The sequence below is a fragment of the Lonchura striata genome, chromosome Z (genome assembly GCF_050655825.1).
Source record: "Lonchura striata isolate lonStrDom1 chromosome Z, ASM5065582v1, whole genome shotgun sequence".
Taxonomy (NCBI): Eukaryota; Metazoa; Chordata; class Aves; order Passeriformes; family Estrildidae; genus Lonchura; species Lonchura striata.
The window spans coordinates 31,022,531-31,043,511 of record NC_140740.1 but is presented as its reverse complement, the minus strand read 5'-3'; the positions used below and the strand labels follow the sequence as shown (position 1 = coordinate 31,043,511).

General features: G+C 38.0%; 1 protein-coding gene across 28 annotated transcripts in view; it reads left to right on the top strand.

Moving 5' to 3' along the window:
• DTWD2 (DTW motif tRNA-uridine aminocarboxypropyltransferase 2) overlaps positions 1 to 20,981 on the top strand; it is a 121,202-nt gene that overhangs the window by 28,729 nt on the left and 71,492 nt on the right. For all 28 annotated transcript variants that reach the window (XR_014951533.1, XR_014951534.1, XR_014951527.1 and 25 more), the window contains one exon: positions 10,190 to 10,379. Coding sequence is in view for 19 of the 28 variants with exons in the window: in XM_085567479.1 (XP_085423605.1) it covers positions 10,190 to 10,379 (190 nt within the window). In the remaining 9 variants the exon portion in view is untranslated. The remainder of the gene's footprint in view (positions 1 to 10,189; positions 10,380 to 20,981) is intronic.

Here is a 20,981-nt window from a genome sequence, read left to right as displayed (position 1 = left end):
ATTGTTGATTGAGTTGGATCCTTAGAGGAAATTCTCTGTAGAGTTCAGTGTACAAAAATGTTGGAAGGAAATACAGAATGAGGCTTGCACATCTTTGTGCTGCCTGTGTATTAACTAGAAAACATTAAAAATACCTTGCTTTTCTTTCAGTATTCTATGATAACTCTAATAATTATCTCAATGATTTTAAGCTGCAGGGAGATTTTACTCCCTTCTTATTAAACCTGAAAATGAAATTTTCAAATTGATACGCATCAGGTAGAACACTGTCAATACAGTCTGCCCCTAGTAAATATTTGAATCCTTTTAAATTGATGTTTACAATATTAAAGCTGCTTCAAGTTTGAATCCCGAGGTGTTTCTCTAAACTAGAGGATTGTCTTTAGGTCAAAACCTCTTGTGGAACATCTCAGCCTCAAATTCTGTTAGACTTTGTTGCCATAAACCATGCCGGAGGTGGTGATAGAAATGAACATTTTCATTAGGTTAATACGGATTTTTGTGATCTGTGTTACCCAGGTGTGGGGCTAAAATGTAACACTTTCAGCATCTGTAGTGCCTGCTTTGTACTGTACATGTGAGACTGTAAAAATTGGGAGTGCACAGTTACTGAGTTTATGTCTACCTTCTTGGGAAGAGGAAGGAAGAGTGATGGATAAGAGTTAACTTTCCAGCTTTACAATGTGTTATTGCTACATGTTTTTTCTTCATAGCTATAAATAAATTCAGTTAATGTTTTAAGCAATATTCCTTCCTTGTAAAAACAAAGGAACAGGCACTTTGCAGACTTGTAGAAACATCTCAGTGTTTACTGTAAATGGAAAGGGCTGTACTGGTCCTTAATCTTCTCTTAGGCTGAAAGTCCTTGCTGAAGTATCTTGTGAGACTTCTAAAACCTCACAAATTGCAGTGCTTCATCTTACATTTTTTGCCACATCAAACTAAACAGGATTTGTTTGTTTTCTAGATTTCTTAAAAGCCATGCTGTCTTTAAGCAGTTTGGTACCTACTGTACAGGCAACTTAATCAACCTTGACCCCTGTCAGGGCAAGACTTCTGTCTTTTTTACTTTCAAGAAATAAGTTATTACAGAATGCTTGCTAGTATATTGTAGAAGTATCATTGGTTTGAAGCACACTAAGGCTTCAAATTTGTTGATGCATTGCTTTCTGTTGTTACCTGACATTATTTGTGTCCTTCTCTGCTGCCACTGGGAGTGCATGGTTTGGAAGGGTATAAGCCAGTAAAACTCAAAATCTCTGCTGACCTTGTGTGTGGACAGTGACCTTGTCACTGACCTTGTGTGTGGGCAGTGCCTGGAGATGGAGGCATGATGTGGTGCCCACATTCTTTTCTCTGCATGCATGTAGAACCCTACATGTGTCAGACTTGGCCAAGTGATAACCTGGATGGTTTCCCATATTCTTATAAATATTCATAATAGAATGGTAGTGGAAATATTTGTATTATTTTAGAGCATCCAGCAGCTCTTGGCAACAGCTCTGAAAACTCAGGACAGTTCAATACAACCTTTGTGAGCATAAGTAATTATGGATTATGGTCATTATGGATTTGAGTGAAACCTAAGCCATATGCAGCAGCAGATTTTCTTTGGAAGTCTCCAGCACAGCAGTGCCACAGCTCTAGCAGTGGCATGCCAAGCAGCAAACTAACAGTGGTGAATCTGGAGCTGTCAGAAGTCTGCTTTTAAGGGCCAGTGTACGTACCATCTTAGCTGGGTAGCTCTCAGTGCCCATCACTTAAAGGGGAAGGCATGTTTGCTGTCTAAGTGTATCTTGGTTATTTTTCCAATGCTTTGTAATCAGCATCCAAAATGTATGAAGAGAACAAAGGGATTTTATAACAAGCTCCAGAATTGGGTCCTACGGAATAATTGGCATGACCTGAATGAAAGTGTAACATTTAGATGTCCAATGGTTATGACAGTAAGACTGAAAAATCAGGATCTTATTCTTGATTTGCCTATATTGCAGAAAAGCTGAAGAACCAAGTTTGGAAAGTCTTTCTACAACTTGGTATCTTCAACATATATTGACACCATAATGGTAGAGATGAGAAGGGATTAATCTAGTTTTTTAAGAGCCAGTATGTGATTTTTTTCCTAGTTTTCTCTGTTCTTCCTGCAATCTGGCATTTTAATTCTAATGGAAATATGAGGTGTGTGCATGGTGACTTGGCTTATCAGACAGCGTTTCTCAAATGAAAGACCAGTTCCATCAGTTATCTAAATTTTTTAACACCAAATAGTCAAAGACTTAAACTCTGACATTTTTTGTGATATTGATTATATTAATATCAGATACTGGGATTTCTTTGATGTACTAAAATGATTAAGCTAGAAGTGAACAGTTTGGCATGAGTACTTAGAGCATGGTGGTATTGTAAAAATAACACATTTGCGAGTTGTTAATATTTGCTGTTTTCTTTTCCTTCAATAAAAATGGAATATTATTGTTAATACACATGATATTGTGAGCAAAGGAAGTTGAAATATACAAAAGTGTGGGGGAGAACAGAGGGGTAGCTAAGGCATCTGTTGTCTCAAGTCAGTAAAGTGATTACTTGTTCCTGAATACAAAGTTAAGGTATAATTTACATAGCTGGATATACACTGTATAGTATGGTTTTCTGAAACTGCATTACAAAATCCTTTATACTAGAAGGATGTGTATTAAAATGCTTTCTACAAAGATACAGAACTTCAAAAAAGTGAAGTGTAGTAATATGGGCAAAAAAAGTGCTAATGTCTTTTCCCTGCATTGTTTGTAGACTTGTACAACTACAATACATTAAAGCAGTATATTTGCTATTCACTATAGAAATGTTAGGGCAAAAAACAGTTATTGTCTCTTATACATTAATAAAATACAATTTATTGGATTAATGCTCTTTTTAGGCTACTAATAAAAATTTGTAGGCAATTGTTTTTGTATAATAACACTGTTGTACTCAGGAGTAATTCTGGGCACATATTGAACAGAGATAACAACTGTATCTAATATCTAATTTGTCAAAAATTTGAATTATTTTGGTACCAGACTTTTATAAACAACCTTGTCACTATAGTTTTTAAGTTTCGTTTTATATTTTGTGACTATTTGGATGGGATAATTTTGCCTTTATTTTATTTTCCTGGAAAGGTAATATAATTCTCAAGCCTCCCTCCTTGCAAATATTCACACTTTGGTGATTCTGGATGCTGTGATAAAATTATAGATTCTAATGAAGGAACACTTACAAGACACCAGATGCAAATATTTCTACATCCACCACTTTGTTACTTAGGACAGTGTGGAAGAATTACAAATTTATCTGCTTTGCTCTCTGAAATCAAACCACATAAAGTGCTGGTTCTGCACCTGGGATGGGGTAGCTCTGGCTGTGTGTGTAGACTGGGGAATGAGGTGCTCGAAAGCAGCAATGTGAAAAGGGACCTGGGGGTCCTGGTTGATGGCAAGTTGAACATGAATCAGCAGTGCCCTGGCAGCCAGGAGAGCCAGCCCTGTCCTGGGGAGCATCAGGACAGCATTGCCATTGGGCAGGGGAGGATATTGTCCTGATCTGCTCTGCACTGGGGCAGCCTCAATTTGTATATTGTGTGCAGATTTGGTCACCACAATATAAATGACATTGAGCAGTTAGAGAGCAATGAAGGTGGTGAAAGGCCTCAAGGGGAAGCCATGTGAGGAGTGTCTGAGGTCACTTGGTCTGTTCAGCTTGGAGAAGAAGAGACTGAGGGGAGACCTCACTACAGTTACAACTTCTTGTGAGGGAAAGAGGAGGGAAAGATACTGATCTCTTCTTTCTTGTGACCAGCAACAGAACCCAGGGGAATGGCCTGAAGTTGTGCCAGGGGATATTTAGGTTGGATACCAGGATAAGGCTTTTCATCCTGAGAGCTCTTGGGCCCTGGAACAGGCTCCCAAAGGAAGTGGTCACAGCACCAAGTCTGTCTGAGTTCAATAAGCATTCGGTCAATACTCTCAGGTGCATGATGGTGTCCTCTTGCGGTGTCCTGAGCAGGGACAGGAATTGAGTCAATGATCCTTGTGGGTCCCTTACAATTCTGCATATTCTATGATGTTACGGTTCTGTGATTCTATGAAATACTAGTATATTTGCCAGCCCTCCTGTAGTTCAGTAGTTTAGATCAGAAGTTAAATGGACCACTCGGGAGATTTTGTAGTTTCACTTTCAAAGTAATAAAATGCAACTTATTTCTGTTGATTTTGTAAAGCTGTTCAAGGTAGTTATGTACAACAGATAGGGCACTTTCTAGTGCTTCTTCACATAGAATAATTCTTACTATATCAAATATCAACTAATGTAAAACTGTTTACAGGTTGTGTTTCTTTATTCAGGTAACTTTTTTGTGAGCTTTTTTGTGTGCTTTGCTGTCATGCTATCAAACTAAATGAATGCATTTTTGCCCCTTGCCTCAATCAAGAAGGACTAGATGCAGGCAGAGATCTTCAGGCTGTCACAACTTTTGTCATTCTGTGTGTGAAAGTAATTCGTTATTTTATTTTTCAGGTATTATTTTTCAGCTGGTTAACTGAACATGTGTTAATTTCCATCCAAAACTGTAGTTTACCATATCAAATTTCAGATTCTCAATATAATTTAAATAACATTCTCTCTGGCTATTTTTAATTTGCGTACTATAGACTTCAGCTTTGCAGTAAGTCCAGAACAGTTCCTTTCTGCTGATCCCTCCTCCTCGCATTTTCTCACTCCCTCAGTGTGTGTGCTCTCCCCAGGCTGCAGCACCATTCTGGGCATATTCACAGGGAACACAATAACTCTTTCAGCTTCCTTACTACCAAAACCTTGACAGCCTGTATGACATATGGTAAGACTTCACTCTGTACAGCTAACTGAAAAGAGGTTGTAGTGAGGTGAGTGTTGGTTTCTTCTCTGAACTAACAAGCAACAGACAAAGAAATGACTCCTGAGATGTGTTTCAATGAGAGGTTTAGATTGGAAAATTTCCTCAGCAAAAGGACTGCCAGGCAGTGGAACAAGCTGCCCAGGAAAGTGGTTGACTCACCATCCTGGAAGTGTTTAAAAGACTTGTAGATAAAGAGTTTGGGGATATGGTTTAGTGGTGGACATTGCAGTGTTAAGGATCCAGTTGGACTTGATTGTCTTTGAGGTCCTTTCCAATGTAAACGGTTCTATGATTATCAATGTGTTATTGTTTCTGTTCTTAAAGATTATGCTTTACATACAAAGAAAGTAGATAAACTATAAAAAAGTAGATTAAACAGAGGCAATCTTGCTGGATATCTCTTATGCTACAGTCCTGATCCTGAGAGCTTCTTTCTGAATGTAGAAATGACAGAGGATAGTTACCTTTTTTTAAATCCATGTTATTACCTGATGGAAATTACTACCTTACAGGAATTTTGCCAGTTCACAGTCTTCCAAGCATAGGAGTACTGAGGGAGGCAGAGGCACCTGCCTATAATGAAGGTGAGATAGTAAAAATTATAAGAAAAACTGAGAAGTCCTCATTAACCTGATAGTTTTCTACAGATAATACATTAGCATCTATTCTTTATTAGTAGTATTATTTGCTAGTAAATGTCAGTGTTATATTTTTAAAATTGGAATGCTTGCCTTTCACACTGGATCCATGTTGAATTAAAACCATCTAGAGAGTTTGAGAGCAGCTGAGTAGATATGTAATGAAAATGTATATGATACAAAAATGGGATTATGTTTAAATTACACATTTCAAGAGCATGCATCCCAGAAATAAAGAAATGCTACTGAAGTACAATCATGAGAATGCATGAATCTTTTGTGACAAAGCGGTTCGATATTCAGACATGAATGAAATATCTGAATAGTTCTGCTTAGCAGAGATTGTTTTTGTGCTAAATGGATTATAAAAGCCTGCAATACCTGCTGCAGACCAAAACTAAAGCTGTTTTGTAAGAGAAGCAAGTATTGTAAGTATTTATCTTATGGAGCTCAAGGCCATAGTTGTATCTTACAGCATAACTTTTAAATAGATCATCTGTTTGAACTTTATGTTGGCTGCTGGCCATGTCAAGCAGACAAAAAAATTTGTATTGATGTATTTATAGAAAGAGAAAATTACTATCTTCAGATTGATGTTAGTTTTCATTGTTGCAATAAAAATCTTGGATTGAAGTAAATTACTACAGCTGTAAATTATACAAATTGTTTTTTCTTGGGAATTCCAACATTTTCTGAAGTCTGAAAATCTGCAAGTACTGCAAAGTGCCAATGGAAGTATTGGAAATGTCATTGTGTCTGTATAAAGGATTTTTTTTCAGTATAGTCTTTCTAGTGAATATTCCTTCAATTTCTTGATGTCATTCTGTTTTGAGGATAAGAGCAGCTAAGGGCCATCATTGGCTGTTGATATTCATTACATATGTACTATAGAATTACAGAATACCAGCATGGAAGGCGACTTCAAGGATCATCTGGTCTGAAATTTTTTAGCAAAAACACAGTCTAGACAGGATGGTTAAATCTTACATGTCCAGTGTTGGGGAAGTCATGGAAGTAACATTTGGTGGGAATTAAAGGTATGGAAGGACTAGGAAGAGGAAAGACTAGGAGAGTTGAGATTGTTCATCCTGGAAAGGAGATGAGCTAATTGCAACCTTCTAGTACAGGAATGGAGCCTACCAGATGGATGGAGAGAGACGATTTACGAAGACATTTAGTGACAGAACAAGGAGGAATGGATTCAAAGTGAAAGAAAGTAGGTTTAGATTAAAAATTAAGAAGTTCTTTACTTCTGGAGTGGTGAGGCACTGGGAAAGACTGCCCAGAGAAGCTGTGGATGCCCTGTCGTGATATGTTCAAGGCCGGTTGGATGGGGCTCTGAGCAGCCTGGTCTAGTGGGAGGTGTTGTGGCAAGGAGGTTGGACTGGGATGATGTTTCAGGTCCCTTCCAACCAAGCCATGCTATGATTTTGTGATGATTCTATGATCCTTGGATGAGTATGCATTGAAAACCATTGTTTTCAGTGTATTGTCCACTAAAACATCAGTTGTGGTGTTCGTAATTTGAACTTAAAAAGCTTCATAATCAATACAGATTTGGAATAGTTTTAAGAATTCCTTTTTTTTTAATCCTCTAAGAGGAGTTAAAATCTCTTCTGCCTCAGAATTAGGACAGTCCTGCTCTTTGGAAATGTGGTTTCTCAAGGTAAACATGAAAATAATAACCAGTTTTTTAGGTTTAAGCCTTGCATATTAGATACTGTGTAATGGGAAAAGCCCCTTGCTTTTGATTTTATGTAACAAGACTGGTGGTTAAACTAAAATGATACCAAATTACTATAATGTAAGTAAGGCTTAAAAAAATAGTGGGCAGAGAAGTTTCCAGGTACTTCTGTTTGCCACAGACTTATCTTACAGATTTCGAGTTTCTATTTACAATTATTTTCCTGTTAATTTGGGAAAGACAGGTCATTATGTTTTGTTTTTGTTTATTTGTTTGTGTGTTTGTTCTTTGTAATAAATGATGACAGGAAAGAAACATTGAATCAGTTTGAAACAAACTGTTGAATCAGTTTGGACTGTTTGCTGGAGGGAGGAGGCTGGCAGTGAGGGTGGTCAGGTGGTGGAATACTATCTCCAGGCTTACTCATTCCACATTCATTCATGTACATCCTGTATGGTCCCATTTGAGTCTTAATCTCAGGATCTCAATGTCTTGGACTTCTGTCTGAATTTAACATCTCAAAATTGTTTTTTTTCACATGCTTCCTCAGAGAGTGGTAATGGAATCCAGGTTTAAGTACACCTCATGTGTATAAACTCAAAATTCATTCTGAACCATTTCTTTCTTCCCTAGTCCTCCTCACTCTTACCAATGCTTCCCCCTGCAAGTACACATTATTCTTGCTTGATTTTTGGAGAAGTGGTGCAGGTTCCTGGTTCCTGAAACTTAAAAGCTCCAGGTGGCAGTGACAATAGGAATTTCTCAGTGTGAACTTAGGTATTTACAGTATGCCTGTGTTTGTGTCCATGATCTTGCACCTAGTGGGTCTTGATAGGTATCATGAAGAGCCCACTTTATGTGCTGGCTATTGTTAATCCCATTCTGATATACCTGAGGTGTGCTGGCTTCTCTTTCCACTTCACATGGTGTTTCAACTGCATGTAGCTCTTCTCATCTTACCAAATCAGTTACACCTTATAACCACTGAGGTACTATGTAGAATTAATTTCTTATTTGATGTCACATACTTTGGACAGTCAATCCTTGCTTTATATTTCTTCATGCTTTCTGATTGAGGTGAGACTGAAGACTGAGAAATGAGTTTCAGACAAGTACTGCAGCCTTTATTGCACGACTAGACTTTTCTTGGGTTCTCCCCTACCAGTCTGCTTGACTGCTCCATTCTGGTGAGACCCCATGTGGAGTACTGTGTCCAGCCCTGGACCCTCAACACAGAAAAGATATGGGCCATGGACATGTTGGAATGAGTCCAGAGGAAGGCCATGAAGATGATCAGAGGGCTGAACACATCTCTTATGGGAAAGGCTGAGAGTTAGAATTCTTCAGTCTGGAGAAGAGAAGGCTCCAAGGGAGACCTTATAGAAGCCTTTTGGTACCTAAAGGGGGTTTCAAGAAAGCTGGAGAGGGACTTTTGCAAGGTCTAGAACAAGGGAAATGGTTTTAAACTGTCAGTAGTAGGTTTAGATTAGATACTAGGAATAAATTGTTTACCCTTATGGGAGTGAGGCATGGAAGCAGGTTGCTTACTTATGGCTTTGTTGGTCCCACGTTTGGCCTTCCCGTGGGGGCTCTCCTGACAGGGGAAACCCTCCTGGAGCAGTTTTGTATCAGGAAAGGGAGATGCACTGGACTTTTTTGGTCTTCAGCTTCTTGTTTTATTGTTATCTTATCAAAACTTCAGCACACTATCTGCACCAGACCTTGCATACATGAAAACAGCACAAAAATGGCTAACAATCTCATGTTACAAGGCCTTTTAAGCCTCATCAAAAACTAAGTTGCCCAATTAGGAAGTGACACCTAGATTATTTTCCCTTGTAACCCAATAACAGACCCCGAAAGACCCATAATGCAGATTTTTCTACCCAATTACAAGATACCAGCTAAACCCATGAAGAAAGAAGAAGGAAGATAAAGGAACACAGGACAACACCCTATACCCTCTATCTTGTCCCCATCTACAAAATGCTAAAAATCCTAAAACCTAAATTTCTCACCCAAGTGACATACTATACTACTCTCTATAATCTATTTCACAGTTTTGTGGTCTCTGAAGAAGGCTTTGGAGGCCTTCTCCATGAATGAGGGTCAAAGTCAGTGCTTCCCTGGGAGTCAGAACCCTTCAGGGTGGACAGAAATATTCCCCTTGCCCTAGGTTTCCAAACTTATTGAAACTGTGGCTGTCCTATCCTTGGAGTGTTCAGGCCAGACTAGTTTATGCTTGGCTTTTGAGATCTGGAGTTCTATTTAAATGACAATGTCTTTCACAGGTTTTTATAGACTAAGACAGTGGTGTCCTGCAAAAACTTCAGGAGTTTCCATGTACATTAACTGTACACTTAATAGACAATTGTTACTCCTGTGGTACCATTGACAAACGTAGAAGGCAACAGGAAGGAAGAAGAGAGTGTAAAAGTATGGGAACTATAACTGTGCCAGTTAGTTTAAGTAGTAATTAAAACAAAACCCAAACCAATGGAAATTATAACATTCTCAAAAGTGTCCTATAGGTGTGGACCATTAATTGCTAATATGCTGCATATATAGAAGGATAAAAATGGGATAATTGCAGTAACTTTATGCCAAGTGTTTGAACAAATTTTTCTAGAATATGTGTATTAAATTCTGGTAAAGAATTCAAAATGTCTTCGGCTCCACTACTCATTAGAGTAGTGATTAAGCATTGGAAAATATATGACATACTGCTTTATTCAGCTTTCATTGGTCACTTTTGTGGGATTTTTTGACTTCTCCACTTAGAAGCTGGGGAAAACCAACAACTTCTGAAGTGTTGGAAGGTGAAGGTGATAGATGAGAAAGAGGCATTCTAAGTAAAATATGGTGGAGATGAGTGGGAGCTAAGATTTGAAAGTATGTGTATGTCATGAATACTTTCAATAATTAATTTAATTTTGTTCTTTCTGTGCATTGAAGGTATCCTGAATTAGCAACTGTGTGTAGAAATCCCAAAACTCTAATTTTGTATCCTGGAGCCGAAGCAACCAATTTGGAAGAAGTTGCAGTGATGTCTTCTAGTCCATCTGTTATGATTATCATTGATGGAACATGGAGTCAGGCTAAAGATATATTTTACAAAAATTCTCTCTTCCGCCTTCCGAAGCAGGTGAGTTATAAATTGTAAAATAAAAATTCAAACTTTGTCTAATAGCTGCTTCATTATGATCAGTCAGAAGGGAGTGGTTTTCTGAGGATGAAATCAGCTAACAAGAGAAGACAGCTTGAGCAATTATTTAAGCAATCTGTAAGATTGTAAAGATGATTCTAAATATTGAGGTTTCTACTTTCTCACTTGAAATTTACTTTTGTTTGTTTTTGAGTTAGTGTATGTAACTTCATAGTGAATAATTGTTTTGCAAGATTAAAAACTAATTTGTGTAGAAAATTTTAGTATCTTGTTTAAGATGTTGGAATATATAGATTGAGTGCCGAAACAGGAAAGCTGAAAGGTGAATTTTCATCCTATTAGAAAATGGTCACATCCCTCTCATATGTGGTCTCCACAGTATTAAAAGTTCTGTCTCAGGTAACGTGTTACAAATACTGTCCATTTGACTGTGTGAAGAATTTTGTGTCTAGATCTTAAGTATTTTCATCAGACTAGGATTCTTTGTCTACATTTAATTTTTTGCTAAAGCTGCAATTTTTATTCAGGGATAAAACTGAAAGTGCATTTTAGAAAAATTATTAATATCAACAGGTTTACTAATGGAAAACATAATTCCCTTCATCATTGGATTATAGTTAGTATCTCTGGGACTTTTAAATTGTTTATTTTATTAAAATAATGGACAGCAAACTTATGGACCATTTTACATACAAGTAATGCTTTTAAAAGTATTAAAAGTATTGCCTAAGGCAAATTGGAGCTGATAAAGACTTTGAAGTGATAGAGCAAGTAAAAATGATGTAATGAAAATGTGCTGAGATAGTATACCAAAAAACTATTGGAAAATTGAGCAGTAGTGTTGACTATAATGCATGAAATCTTATTTAACAAAATTAATAAATATATAAATAATTTATATTTTAAAAATCCATGATACCCAGTTTGTTACTTTAATTAACATTTATTTTACTATTGCATTAGATTTCACCAAGTTATTAAGATGTATGTGTGCACTATAAGAAATGAAAAAAAAAATTCATGTTTACAAACAAATATGTTCCTATCATAGGAGTTTATTACACCACAAAGACTAGGTATACGTCACATCTACATGTAGTTTTATAGACACCTAATTTGCCCATAACTGTTTTCTGTATGTTAAGATGTTTTGTACAAAATTTTATAGCCGTAGGAGCAAATTTAGGTGTAGGGTGTTAATCTATAACTCTCTGTACATGAACATGGATAAAAACCTGTAAAGATGTGACAGCCCAGAGAGATTTTCTGGATGGAAGTTGATAACTGGGTACTGTGTACCTTCCCTCCCTGCAAGCTGGCACCTCTGTACAGGGTGTAAGACTTTGCAGAAGTAACGACCAGATGTGATTGGTCACTGGGGTGACTCATAGACTTCATTTCTGAGAAAGTTCAGAGACATTGATTTATGAAACAGTGATGCAAAGGATCATACTTCAAGCTCTAGGGAAAAACATCAGCAGACAGCATGAATATAAAAAAACATTCTTAGGAGATTTGCTTCTTTGTGCGTACTTGAATTCTGTATTGCATTGATTGCAGTCTTTAACATTTGCATTTCTTCATCAATGCTCTACTTTGTATCCGACCCTTTTTTCAAGGAAAGGTATATTCTGCCATCCCTGTCCTTTTTTATTGGGATTGCATTGCTGCTCTTTTTTAAAGGGTTTAAATTCTTAGAGTAAATGAATACAGTGATAGAGTGATTCTTTAAGTATTATGTTAATAAAAGTATTAATTTTTTCTTAAACTGTGGTAGATGGTTTAATCCATCTGGTAAATATGTCAGAGCTAAAATCAATATTTGGTTTGATTTTATTTTATATGCTACTTGATACTTTCTGTTATTCAAATCACATGGCTGTGTTATGATGATATTGTTGGAGTTCCCAAACACAAAAATAGCTTCCTGCAGGAAAAACTATTTTCCCATGCTGAAGTATGACCTGACTGACTTCAGTTTCTTAGATCAAGTTTAAAGGCTACATTTAGTGGTTTGACTATTATTGTAGCTTTATTTGTGCTGTGCTGTGCCAACTTAGACCTTGTTCTGTAGCTGCAATTAGTCACCTGTGAGATACATAAGGCTCAGTGAAGACACCCACTGAGTGCAAAGCAATGCAAAGGCTGTGTTGGACCGCTGTGCATATACATGCATGTTTGACTCAGTTTGGTAATTTTGTGTTGAAATTAGCTTGAGGCACCTGTGCAGCCCCCTAGAAGCTTCTTAATAGTTAAAATTAGCAGTAATGTGGGAGACGGTTCCTTTCTGGGGAGCTCCTGCCCGGCTCCGGCGACTGCCGCTGGTGGTGGTGCAATTCAACATCTGCTTGCTTGAATCCACGCATGCTGTCCCTTTCAAGCCCAGAAGCCTCATATTAAAAAAGTGCATAAAAATTCACATACAACTAGAAGAGAACTCAGGCATCTAACTACATTAGCTATGTACATTTTGGACTTTTCATACAGAGAAGACAATATTTCAAATCCTGAACCAGATTTGGAATTGTCAAATTGTTATGCACTTAGGCAATACCATTGATGATGAGATTTTTTCTGCATTGAAATCTTTGTACAAAATACACCTTATACACTTCTTGTAGTATTACAAATTGAAAAACTGTTGGTCCAGTACAGAAATTCTTTTAATTGTTAATTGGAACTGGGATTCCAATTTGCTGACCTTCTGTTTAGTAGTAGTAATCAAATATGATGACTGATTAGCTTTATGCAAGACTCTCTCTTAATATATGCAGTCTTTGTAGATTTACTTCCATCATATGTAAAATAATACTTGTAAAGCCTCAAAAAATGGTTTGACAGCCTCTTAAAAAGGGGATCACAGTTTTTCATGTACTCAGAGTTAGATGCATGGGAGAAATGCTGACAGGATATCCTCAAGCAGTCAAATTAAAAAAGTAAGCTTTAATGCCAACTTCAGAAAAGCAGAGAACTTGGGCAAAAGTTCAAAACATACAATCAACATAAAACACTTCACAAAGCGTTCACTTGATGCCTCATTCAGCTTAGCAGACTCCAAGCCCATCCAGTTTTAAGTTTTTCAAAACTCCAGTCAGAGGAAATTAGAAGAAAGAGAGAGAGACAGAAAAGCTGTATAAAAGAGCACTTCTGGTTCATGGTGTTCAGTTGATTGGAAGTCCAGCAGGAAGAAGAGTCAAGATCTGTGCTTGCTTCCTGTCCTGGCTAAACTACCCTTCGGCTTTCCTGTGCCCTTTCCCCAGATGGCACTTCCCTCATTGGCTGCTCTGGGGCAAGACGGGCTCCAGGGCCAGGTGTGGAGTATTGCCTCTGTCATGCCAAGTAGTGGTGGCCACTGTAGGGCTGCGATACAGGCCCAGGGGATAGGTGTGTGGGGCGAGGCATCGCCTCAACAAAGGCAAGGCCCAGCCTTTCCTTTATCCCCACATGTGCCCGAAATGTTTCAGCCAGCAATCCACCCAGTCTCTTGGATACCCTCTCCAGTATTTGTACCTGAGTTCATTGCAGCTCACCTTACTTGCTTTTTACTGCCTTGGCAATTCGTTTAAGGTCTTCTGTAGTGTCTACAAAAATTTCTTTTGCAAATTAGAGAACTGTAGAATGGTTTGGGTTGGAAGGGACCTTAAAAATCATCTAGTTCCAGCCCTTTCTACAATGGAGGGGCTACATCAGTGGACAGGACTATGGGAAAGGGATACAGGTGTCATCTATCTGGATTCCTGTAGAGCTTTTGACCCCACACAACTTCTTTTCTCTAAATTGGAGAGAGATGGATTGGATAGGTATACAGTTAGTTGGATGAGGAAGTAAGTGAACAGTGACATCCAGAGGGTAGTAGCTTAGTGAGGGTCAATGGTTCCAGTGGCAATCAATGGCAACGGGTACCGTCAGTGGTCTCTACTGGAAGCAGTGTTATTTAGTATCTTCAGGAATGACACAGACAAAGGGATCAAGTGCACCCACAGCAGATTTGCAGATAGATGACTACAAGCTGAGTGGTGGGATGACACTCCTGAAAGATGGGACATCATTCAGAGGAGATCTGAGCAAGCTCGAGAAGTGGACCTGTGGAACCTGGCCTCATGAGGTTCAACAAGACCAGGTGGAGGGGGTCTGGACTAAATGACCCTTGAAAAGTGCTTTCCAATTAAACTAGTCTATGATTCTATGAAAATAAATAAATAAATAAACCTGAGGTGTTTATGTCTTCCTATGTATGATGGGCTTTCAGCTCAGGTATCCTATCCAAATTTTGCCCAGAGTAGTTAAACATTTTCTTAAATTCAGTTTCCCCCATTTTTCCTATTGAATTTATTTGCTTCATTATACAGTCTGATGGGCTTGAAATGAACTAGAAAAAAATGTGATCTGCTAGTAGGTGAGGTAAATGCTACCATATGCTTTCTTTCTTAAACATTTTTTTTAACTGCTCATATTTATATGAGATCCTAGGAATCCTGTGGTAAAATGCATCATCATAAAGCTGTTAAAATAGGTTGTACATTTGCTGCCTATTAAAGGTAAACATAATGGTTTTGAGGCAAGACCTTCACGGTGATTTATGAATTTGTTTGTGGCAATAAACTACAAAGTTTCAAGGTACCACACAAATGTTCTTACTCAGCACTGCATTTGTCAAAGGGTCATTCCTGCTGAGTTTATTTACTCTCTTCTGTCTGACCTTTTTGTGACATTCTCTGTGTATAAGGTGGGTACAGTCTGCTAAATGTAATTCTGTTTGCAAACAATGTAATCAGCTTGTTAAGAACACTTACTGTTAAATTAAAATACCATAGTACTACCAAAAAAACCCCAAAACCTCAAAATGCTTTTCTGTGTTCAATACAAAGGAAAAGTGTACAAAAGGTGTTGCCAATGATAAGAAACTTTGTTCTTTGACCTCATCAACTGGTTAATTAAAAGCAATGATGCCACTTTATAGTTGATATTCTGTCTTCTGAAAAGGCCCTATAAATTTGAAATGTCAAGGTTATTTGCTGTCTAGAACTCCAGTCAATGGAAGAGAACTTCAGTAATTTGTCAGGCAGGGGGAGCTTTTCTTATCCTCAGCTTCTGAGAAACATGGCCTAAATCTGTTACAGTTTGGAAGATTGTGTGGTTAAATATTTATTAAACAAATAGGCATTTCTGTTTCTTTTCAATTGTTCACTGGCCATCATGTAATATGCCTGAGCAGTTGTCAACACAAACTGGTCTTTGAGATTCCAGAGTTTTGATCTTTCACCAGTCACATTAACATCTGTTTTAAAAATTCTTTGCCAACTTACCTTGTTGCTCTTGTCAAAACTTCATGTTGTGCAGAGTAGCACTTACTGAATTGTGTTTATGGTTTCTGTGTTGCCTCTGCTGGGTAAGCATACATTCACAGATGATAGGGGATGTCTGAGAATAAGTCTTATCAAACAGCTTGCTTGAAACTCTGTCATCATAGGGATTCTTCAGGAGAGCATTCTTAACCCTCTTCTGTACGAATCATTGAAGGGACCTGCCAGCTATTCTCAAGACCTCACTGAGCACTAAAAAAGAAAGAAAGGAACTGCTCATGGAGTATGGAAAGTGAGGGACAAACCCTTGCCACTCTTTTTATTTAAAAGAAAAGACATTTAAAAACCCCATTCTTCTAAGGGTTCACCTTCTTTTCAATTGAAGTGCTGCTGCTGGAGTTACTAGGTAGGAGAGTCCCATGGGCTTCCCCTGAAGGACATCATAAAATGCCACCTGGTCTAAAGCAAATTGTATGGCAGATGTGATGAAATGCTAAAGTGTCAAAATATGTAGACACTAAATTGTAGTTGGCTTAGGGTCTTCTGTCAGCAATTCAATTTGCAGCAATACCAGAACTATCAATACAAAATTAATGCATAATTTAATTTGCTCAGCTCTGCACTGTTCATAGGTGAGCAAATGCTGAATTTAATTTTTTATTTTTCTGTTAATGACGGGTAAAGTAATGAATGAGTTCATGGAGAAACTGTGATGGTTTGAGGTTCATTGAATAGTTATATCATACTTTTTAACAGTAAATGGGGTTTGTGATCTAGTCCTCTGGTATATTCACATAAAACTTTATTTGGGAATTTGCCACTTTCAAGCCTAGGGGATGAAGAAATGAGTAGCATTTTGTTTCTGAAAGCATGTTCAAAAATCAGAGGAATTTCATTTATGGAGCAAGCAGTTACTCTAAAGTGTACTGTGATATTCAGATAAATTCCGTATAGAGAAAGTCAGAACTTCCTTCTAATGTGGTTAGTGCTCACAGACACAAGTGTTATACAGTTTATATTGTATAGCAAACTGTCCTAACACCTTGAGAGTGGATTACAATGAATGTAAAAGTGGAAATATAAAACCATTTGTTAATCTTCACACAGAAAACACCCATAACAGAAGTAAAAGCAAAATATCAAGTCACTATTGTCATCTGGCTGTATCTTAATTGACTCTTATTCTGATTGCTCTCTGAATTTTTTATAAAATCTATTAAATGAGCTCAGGAGATACAGAGAAAGATACTTTTTCTTATCTCCATATTTGCAAGACTTCAGCAAATGATTTTATGAGGGCTAAATAATAAATAGTAATAAATAATAATACTTAAGTGCCAAGTAGTAAATGAATTTTTTTACTGTCTCCTTTTATCTTTATGCTTTCTCATTCTACTTTTATTTGTTACAGTTTACAATTTGCATGAGAGAAATTCAATACTAAATTTTACCATAGAACCTAAAGAAATGAACAATGTCCAGTTTAATTCTGCAATGAAAAGAAGTAACATCATGAATAAAGAGTGCAGGTGGGCAGGAGGCAAATGAAATCCCAAGGCAACAAGGGCCAGCCACAGTGGTTGCAGCAGGGAAAACTAGTAAAGTGTTGTGGTTTGACATGGAAGGGAATTTTCTCAGGAAGTTGGGATCAAACCAATTGGTGACCATGTCAAACCATGACATAAGGCTGGTCCTGGAAAGTATTGATTCAACCATCCATCTGTACTTATGGAAGAAAAACAGTGCATTTTCACTGACTTGTTCCAAACACATTTCTTATCTATCTGTGTATGACACTGGTGATTTTACTAATAATCCCACAGAGTAGCCCAGTAGTCCTTAGAGTGAAGTAGGCTCTGTGAGCCTTGATAATAATTTTTTGTTTGTACATTATATTGTTTTTTTTTCCCTATTGTACAATTTTTGCAGTAGCAAGAAAATTTGTTTTCATTAAGTAGTTCATAAACTTTCCTGTGTATGATGACTTGTAAGATAAACATAATAACAGCTGGTACATACTGTGAAATGTTTGGTGTGGTTTTAGCTGATGTCTTATTACAACAAAAAATTGAAAAAAATTAACTCAAGACAACAAAATGTTTTATGCTATTACTGTAAGAAATTGCTGTTTGAGAAAACTGAGATCAAAGGAAGAGAACTGGGAATTATTTTGGGTCAGGATTGTAGGCATAGTTGAGATATGATGCTGAGCAATGAACAGCATTCTGTCCTTGTAACATTTAGGTTAATTTGAATTAGATTGGTCATTGACATTTTTCTGATCATAAGTATGTATTTATTATCTCTCAATACAGTGACATTTTCATTGTGACTGAAGGGTGTGAGATTATTTACCAGATGTCAGAAGTGTATACTTCTTTATTCTTGGTGCCATGTTCCACTGCGGGGAACTGTGAGGAGTTATTTTAATAATGATGGTTGGAAACAAAAATTAAGCCAAGTAAGGCAGCTATTGCATCTTGGATCCATTTATTGGTAATGAGAGAGCAAGATAAAAAGGAGTTACTCTACCAAAGAGGTCTAGAGAAGGCAGAGCAAGAGGAAGAAAAGAGGGAGACAAAACAGAAGGAAAGAGAGGGCATTACCATTGGAGGTGAGGGAGTGCTGTTGATGTCCATGAGGCATGGGCTCAGGCAGGGACACAGAGATGCAGCAGGCAGGTCATTGGTTAAGAGGATAGGGAGGCAGGGCAGATGCAAGGGCAAGCAAGAGCCAGCAAGGGGCAGGAAAGCCAAAAGGCTGGGCCTAGGGCAAAAGCGTAAGGCTCAAAAAACCTCCATTCAAAAGCAAGTTTTGAAAAGGAAGTCTCAAAATACAAGTCTCAGAAAAGCCCCTTGAATTACCAAGCCGCAAAAACAAAAGCACAGCCCCAAGCCAAAAGCCCACACTCAAAAACCATGTTTGAAAAGAGTCAAAAGGCTAAGAACAGAACAGCCACCTCGAGCTTCTCATGTTACTTTTTATGCCCTGCCTCCTCCCAAAGTCCGCCTGCTGACAGGAGACCATTGGCCCCATGTCCTAGGGCAGTTCATTGGCAGAGACCTTTTACCATCTGACTGGAGAGTGTCTCTGGGGTACAGTGTCTGTGATGTTCCCCTGCTAACTGCCTGTCCCATGTGAGACATTAAATGGTTGCCAAGAGAAGTCTCCCTGGAGATAAGGCTTTCCTCCACCTTCTCCTCGCTGCCTCCTGGACATTTGCAACCTCTCCCTCACATGCCTCTGACAACCACTGTTGAAGCAAAACAAAACTGAATTGACTCCTCACACTTGGGCAGAGGCTTTGCTTTATCTTTTCTCCTTTCATAATTGTTGTCAAACCCTTTGACAAATGTCTGAATAGCCAGGTGCTAGAACAGTTCAGGAGCATTTGCAAATTTTGTACCATTGTACCCATGCTGATATTCTCATGGGATATGAACATTTTGTAAAAAGTAAACTGGAAATATATTTAATTTTGATTGAATTTGTTTTCAAATAGCTAGATTAATTGAATACTTTTTTATTCTTTTACTCTTTCTTTTTGTGTTCCCTTCTGCCCTTGCCAAAATTATTCTTGGGAGCTTCTTCTGCTGCTGTTCCCCTATCCAAGGAAATGCTTTCTGCTATTCACATGCAGTAAGAAAACAAGAAATTACATAAAGCAAAAATAATTAGTAGGTTCCAAAGACCAGTATCATTGCAATGATGCTACATTTTTACACTGAAGTGTTTAATTTTCATTTTCAATATTCTGATATTTGCAAGTAATTATATTTATATAGCTGTGACAATACAAGTAATTAGTTTTTCTTTCTTCATTTCATGACCCCATTATCTACATTCATACTCTGCTCACTGACTGAATTCCCTTGCCACACTTTCCTGTTTTATTAATTATTAAAAGAATAGTGCCACATAAAATATTGAACTGTTGGCTGACATTAATTTTTTAAATGTAGGCAGAGATATTACCAGAAATAATTTCTAGATTTTTTTTTTCTCTAAATAAAAAAAAAAAAAAATACAATGCCTGGAAATTAACTGGAAATGCATAGTCATTTTACGAAATGGCATGAATAGCCTATATGACTTGTACTTAAATATAATTATTTTTCTGTAACTTAATGGCAGTATTAAATTATTTAATTCCTTAGTTATAGGTCAAATCATGCAATTTCAGAAACTAAGACCATAACCAGGTGGTATTTAAATTATTTTTCCAGAATATATAATCCAAATATTCCTAGGCCAATCATATCTTCCTTTATATCTTACCTGTGAATATTTTCCTTTCCTTACACTTTTACTGTCTGTTAGCTCTTAGTTTTTTTGACATTTGGATCTGCCTCATGCTGTGTTCTTTTACAGGTTAAAACTGTTCCTTTTGGGTTAGAACTGCATCTTATGTGCACTTGGACTTCAAGTTATCTGTTTTAACTGAAAACAAATGTATGTTGCATCCTTTAAAGATAGCAAGGCCTCCTGGTTGGTGGCGTTTTGTTTCTTGCTTTTTTGGAGCGGGTTTTTGGTTTTATTTTTGTTTTCTTCTGGATTTTTTGCTTCTTGTGGTTGTAAATATTTATAGAAGAAACAAAGGGGATCATACATGTCCCTCAGGGTTGGCACTGGGGCTGGTACTGTTCAACACCTTTGTTGGTGACAGGGACAGTGGCATCAAGAGCACCTGCAGCAAGCTCCCTGTTGACACCATGCTGTGTGGGGCAGGGACATGCCAGAGGCAAGGGATGCCAGCCAGAGGGATCTTGGACAGGCTTGAAAAGTGGGACTGTGTGAACATCAAGAACTTCAACAAAGTACAAGTGCAAGGTCCTACACCCAGGTCATGGCAATCCCTGACACACCCACAGGTTGGGCAGAGAAGTGATTGAGAGCAGCCCTGTGGGGCAGGACTTGGCGGGAATGGCTGATGGGAAAGGAGCCAGCAGCGTGTGCTCACAGCCCACAGAGCCAGACGTGTCCTGGGCTGCACCAAAAGCAGCGTGGCCAGCAAGGCTAGGGTGGAGATTCTGCCCCTCTGCTCTGCTCTGCTCTGGTGAGACCCCACCTGGGTGTAGGACCTTGCACTTGTACTTTGTTGAAGTTCTTGATGTTCACACAGTCTCACTTTTCAAGCCTGTCCAAGATCCCTCTGGCTGGCATCCCTTGCCTCTGGCATGTCCCTGCCCCACACAGCATGGTGTCAACAGGGAGCTTGCTGCAGGTGCTCTTGATGCCACTGTCCCTGTCACCAACAAAGGTGTTGAACAGTACCAGC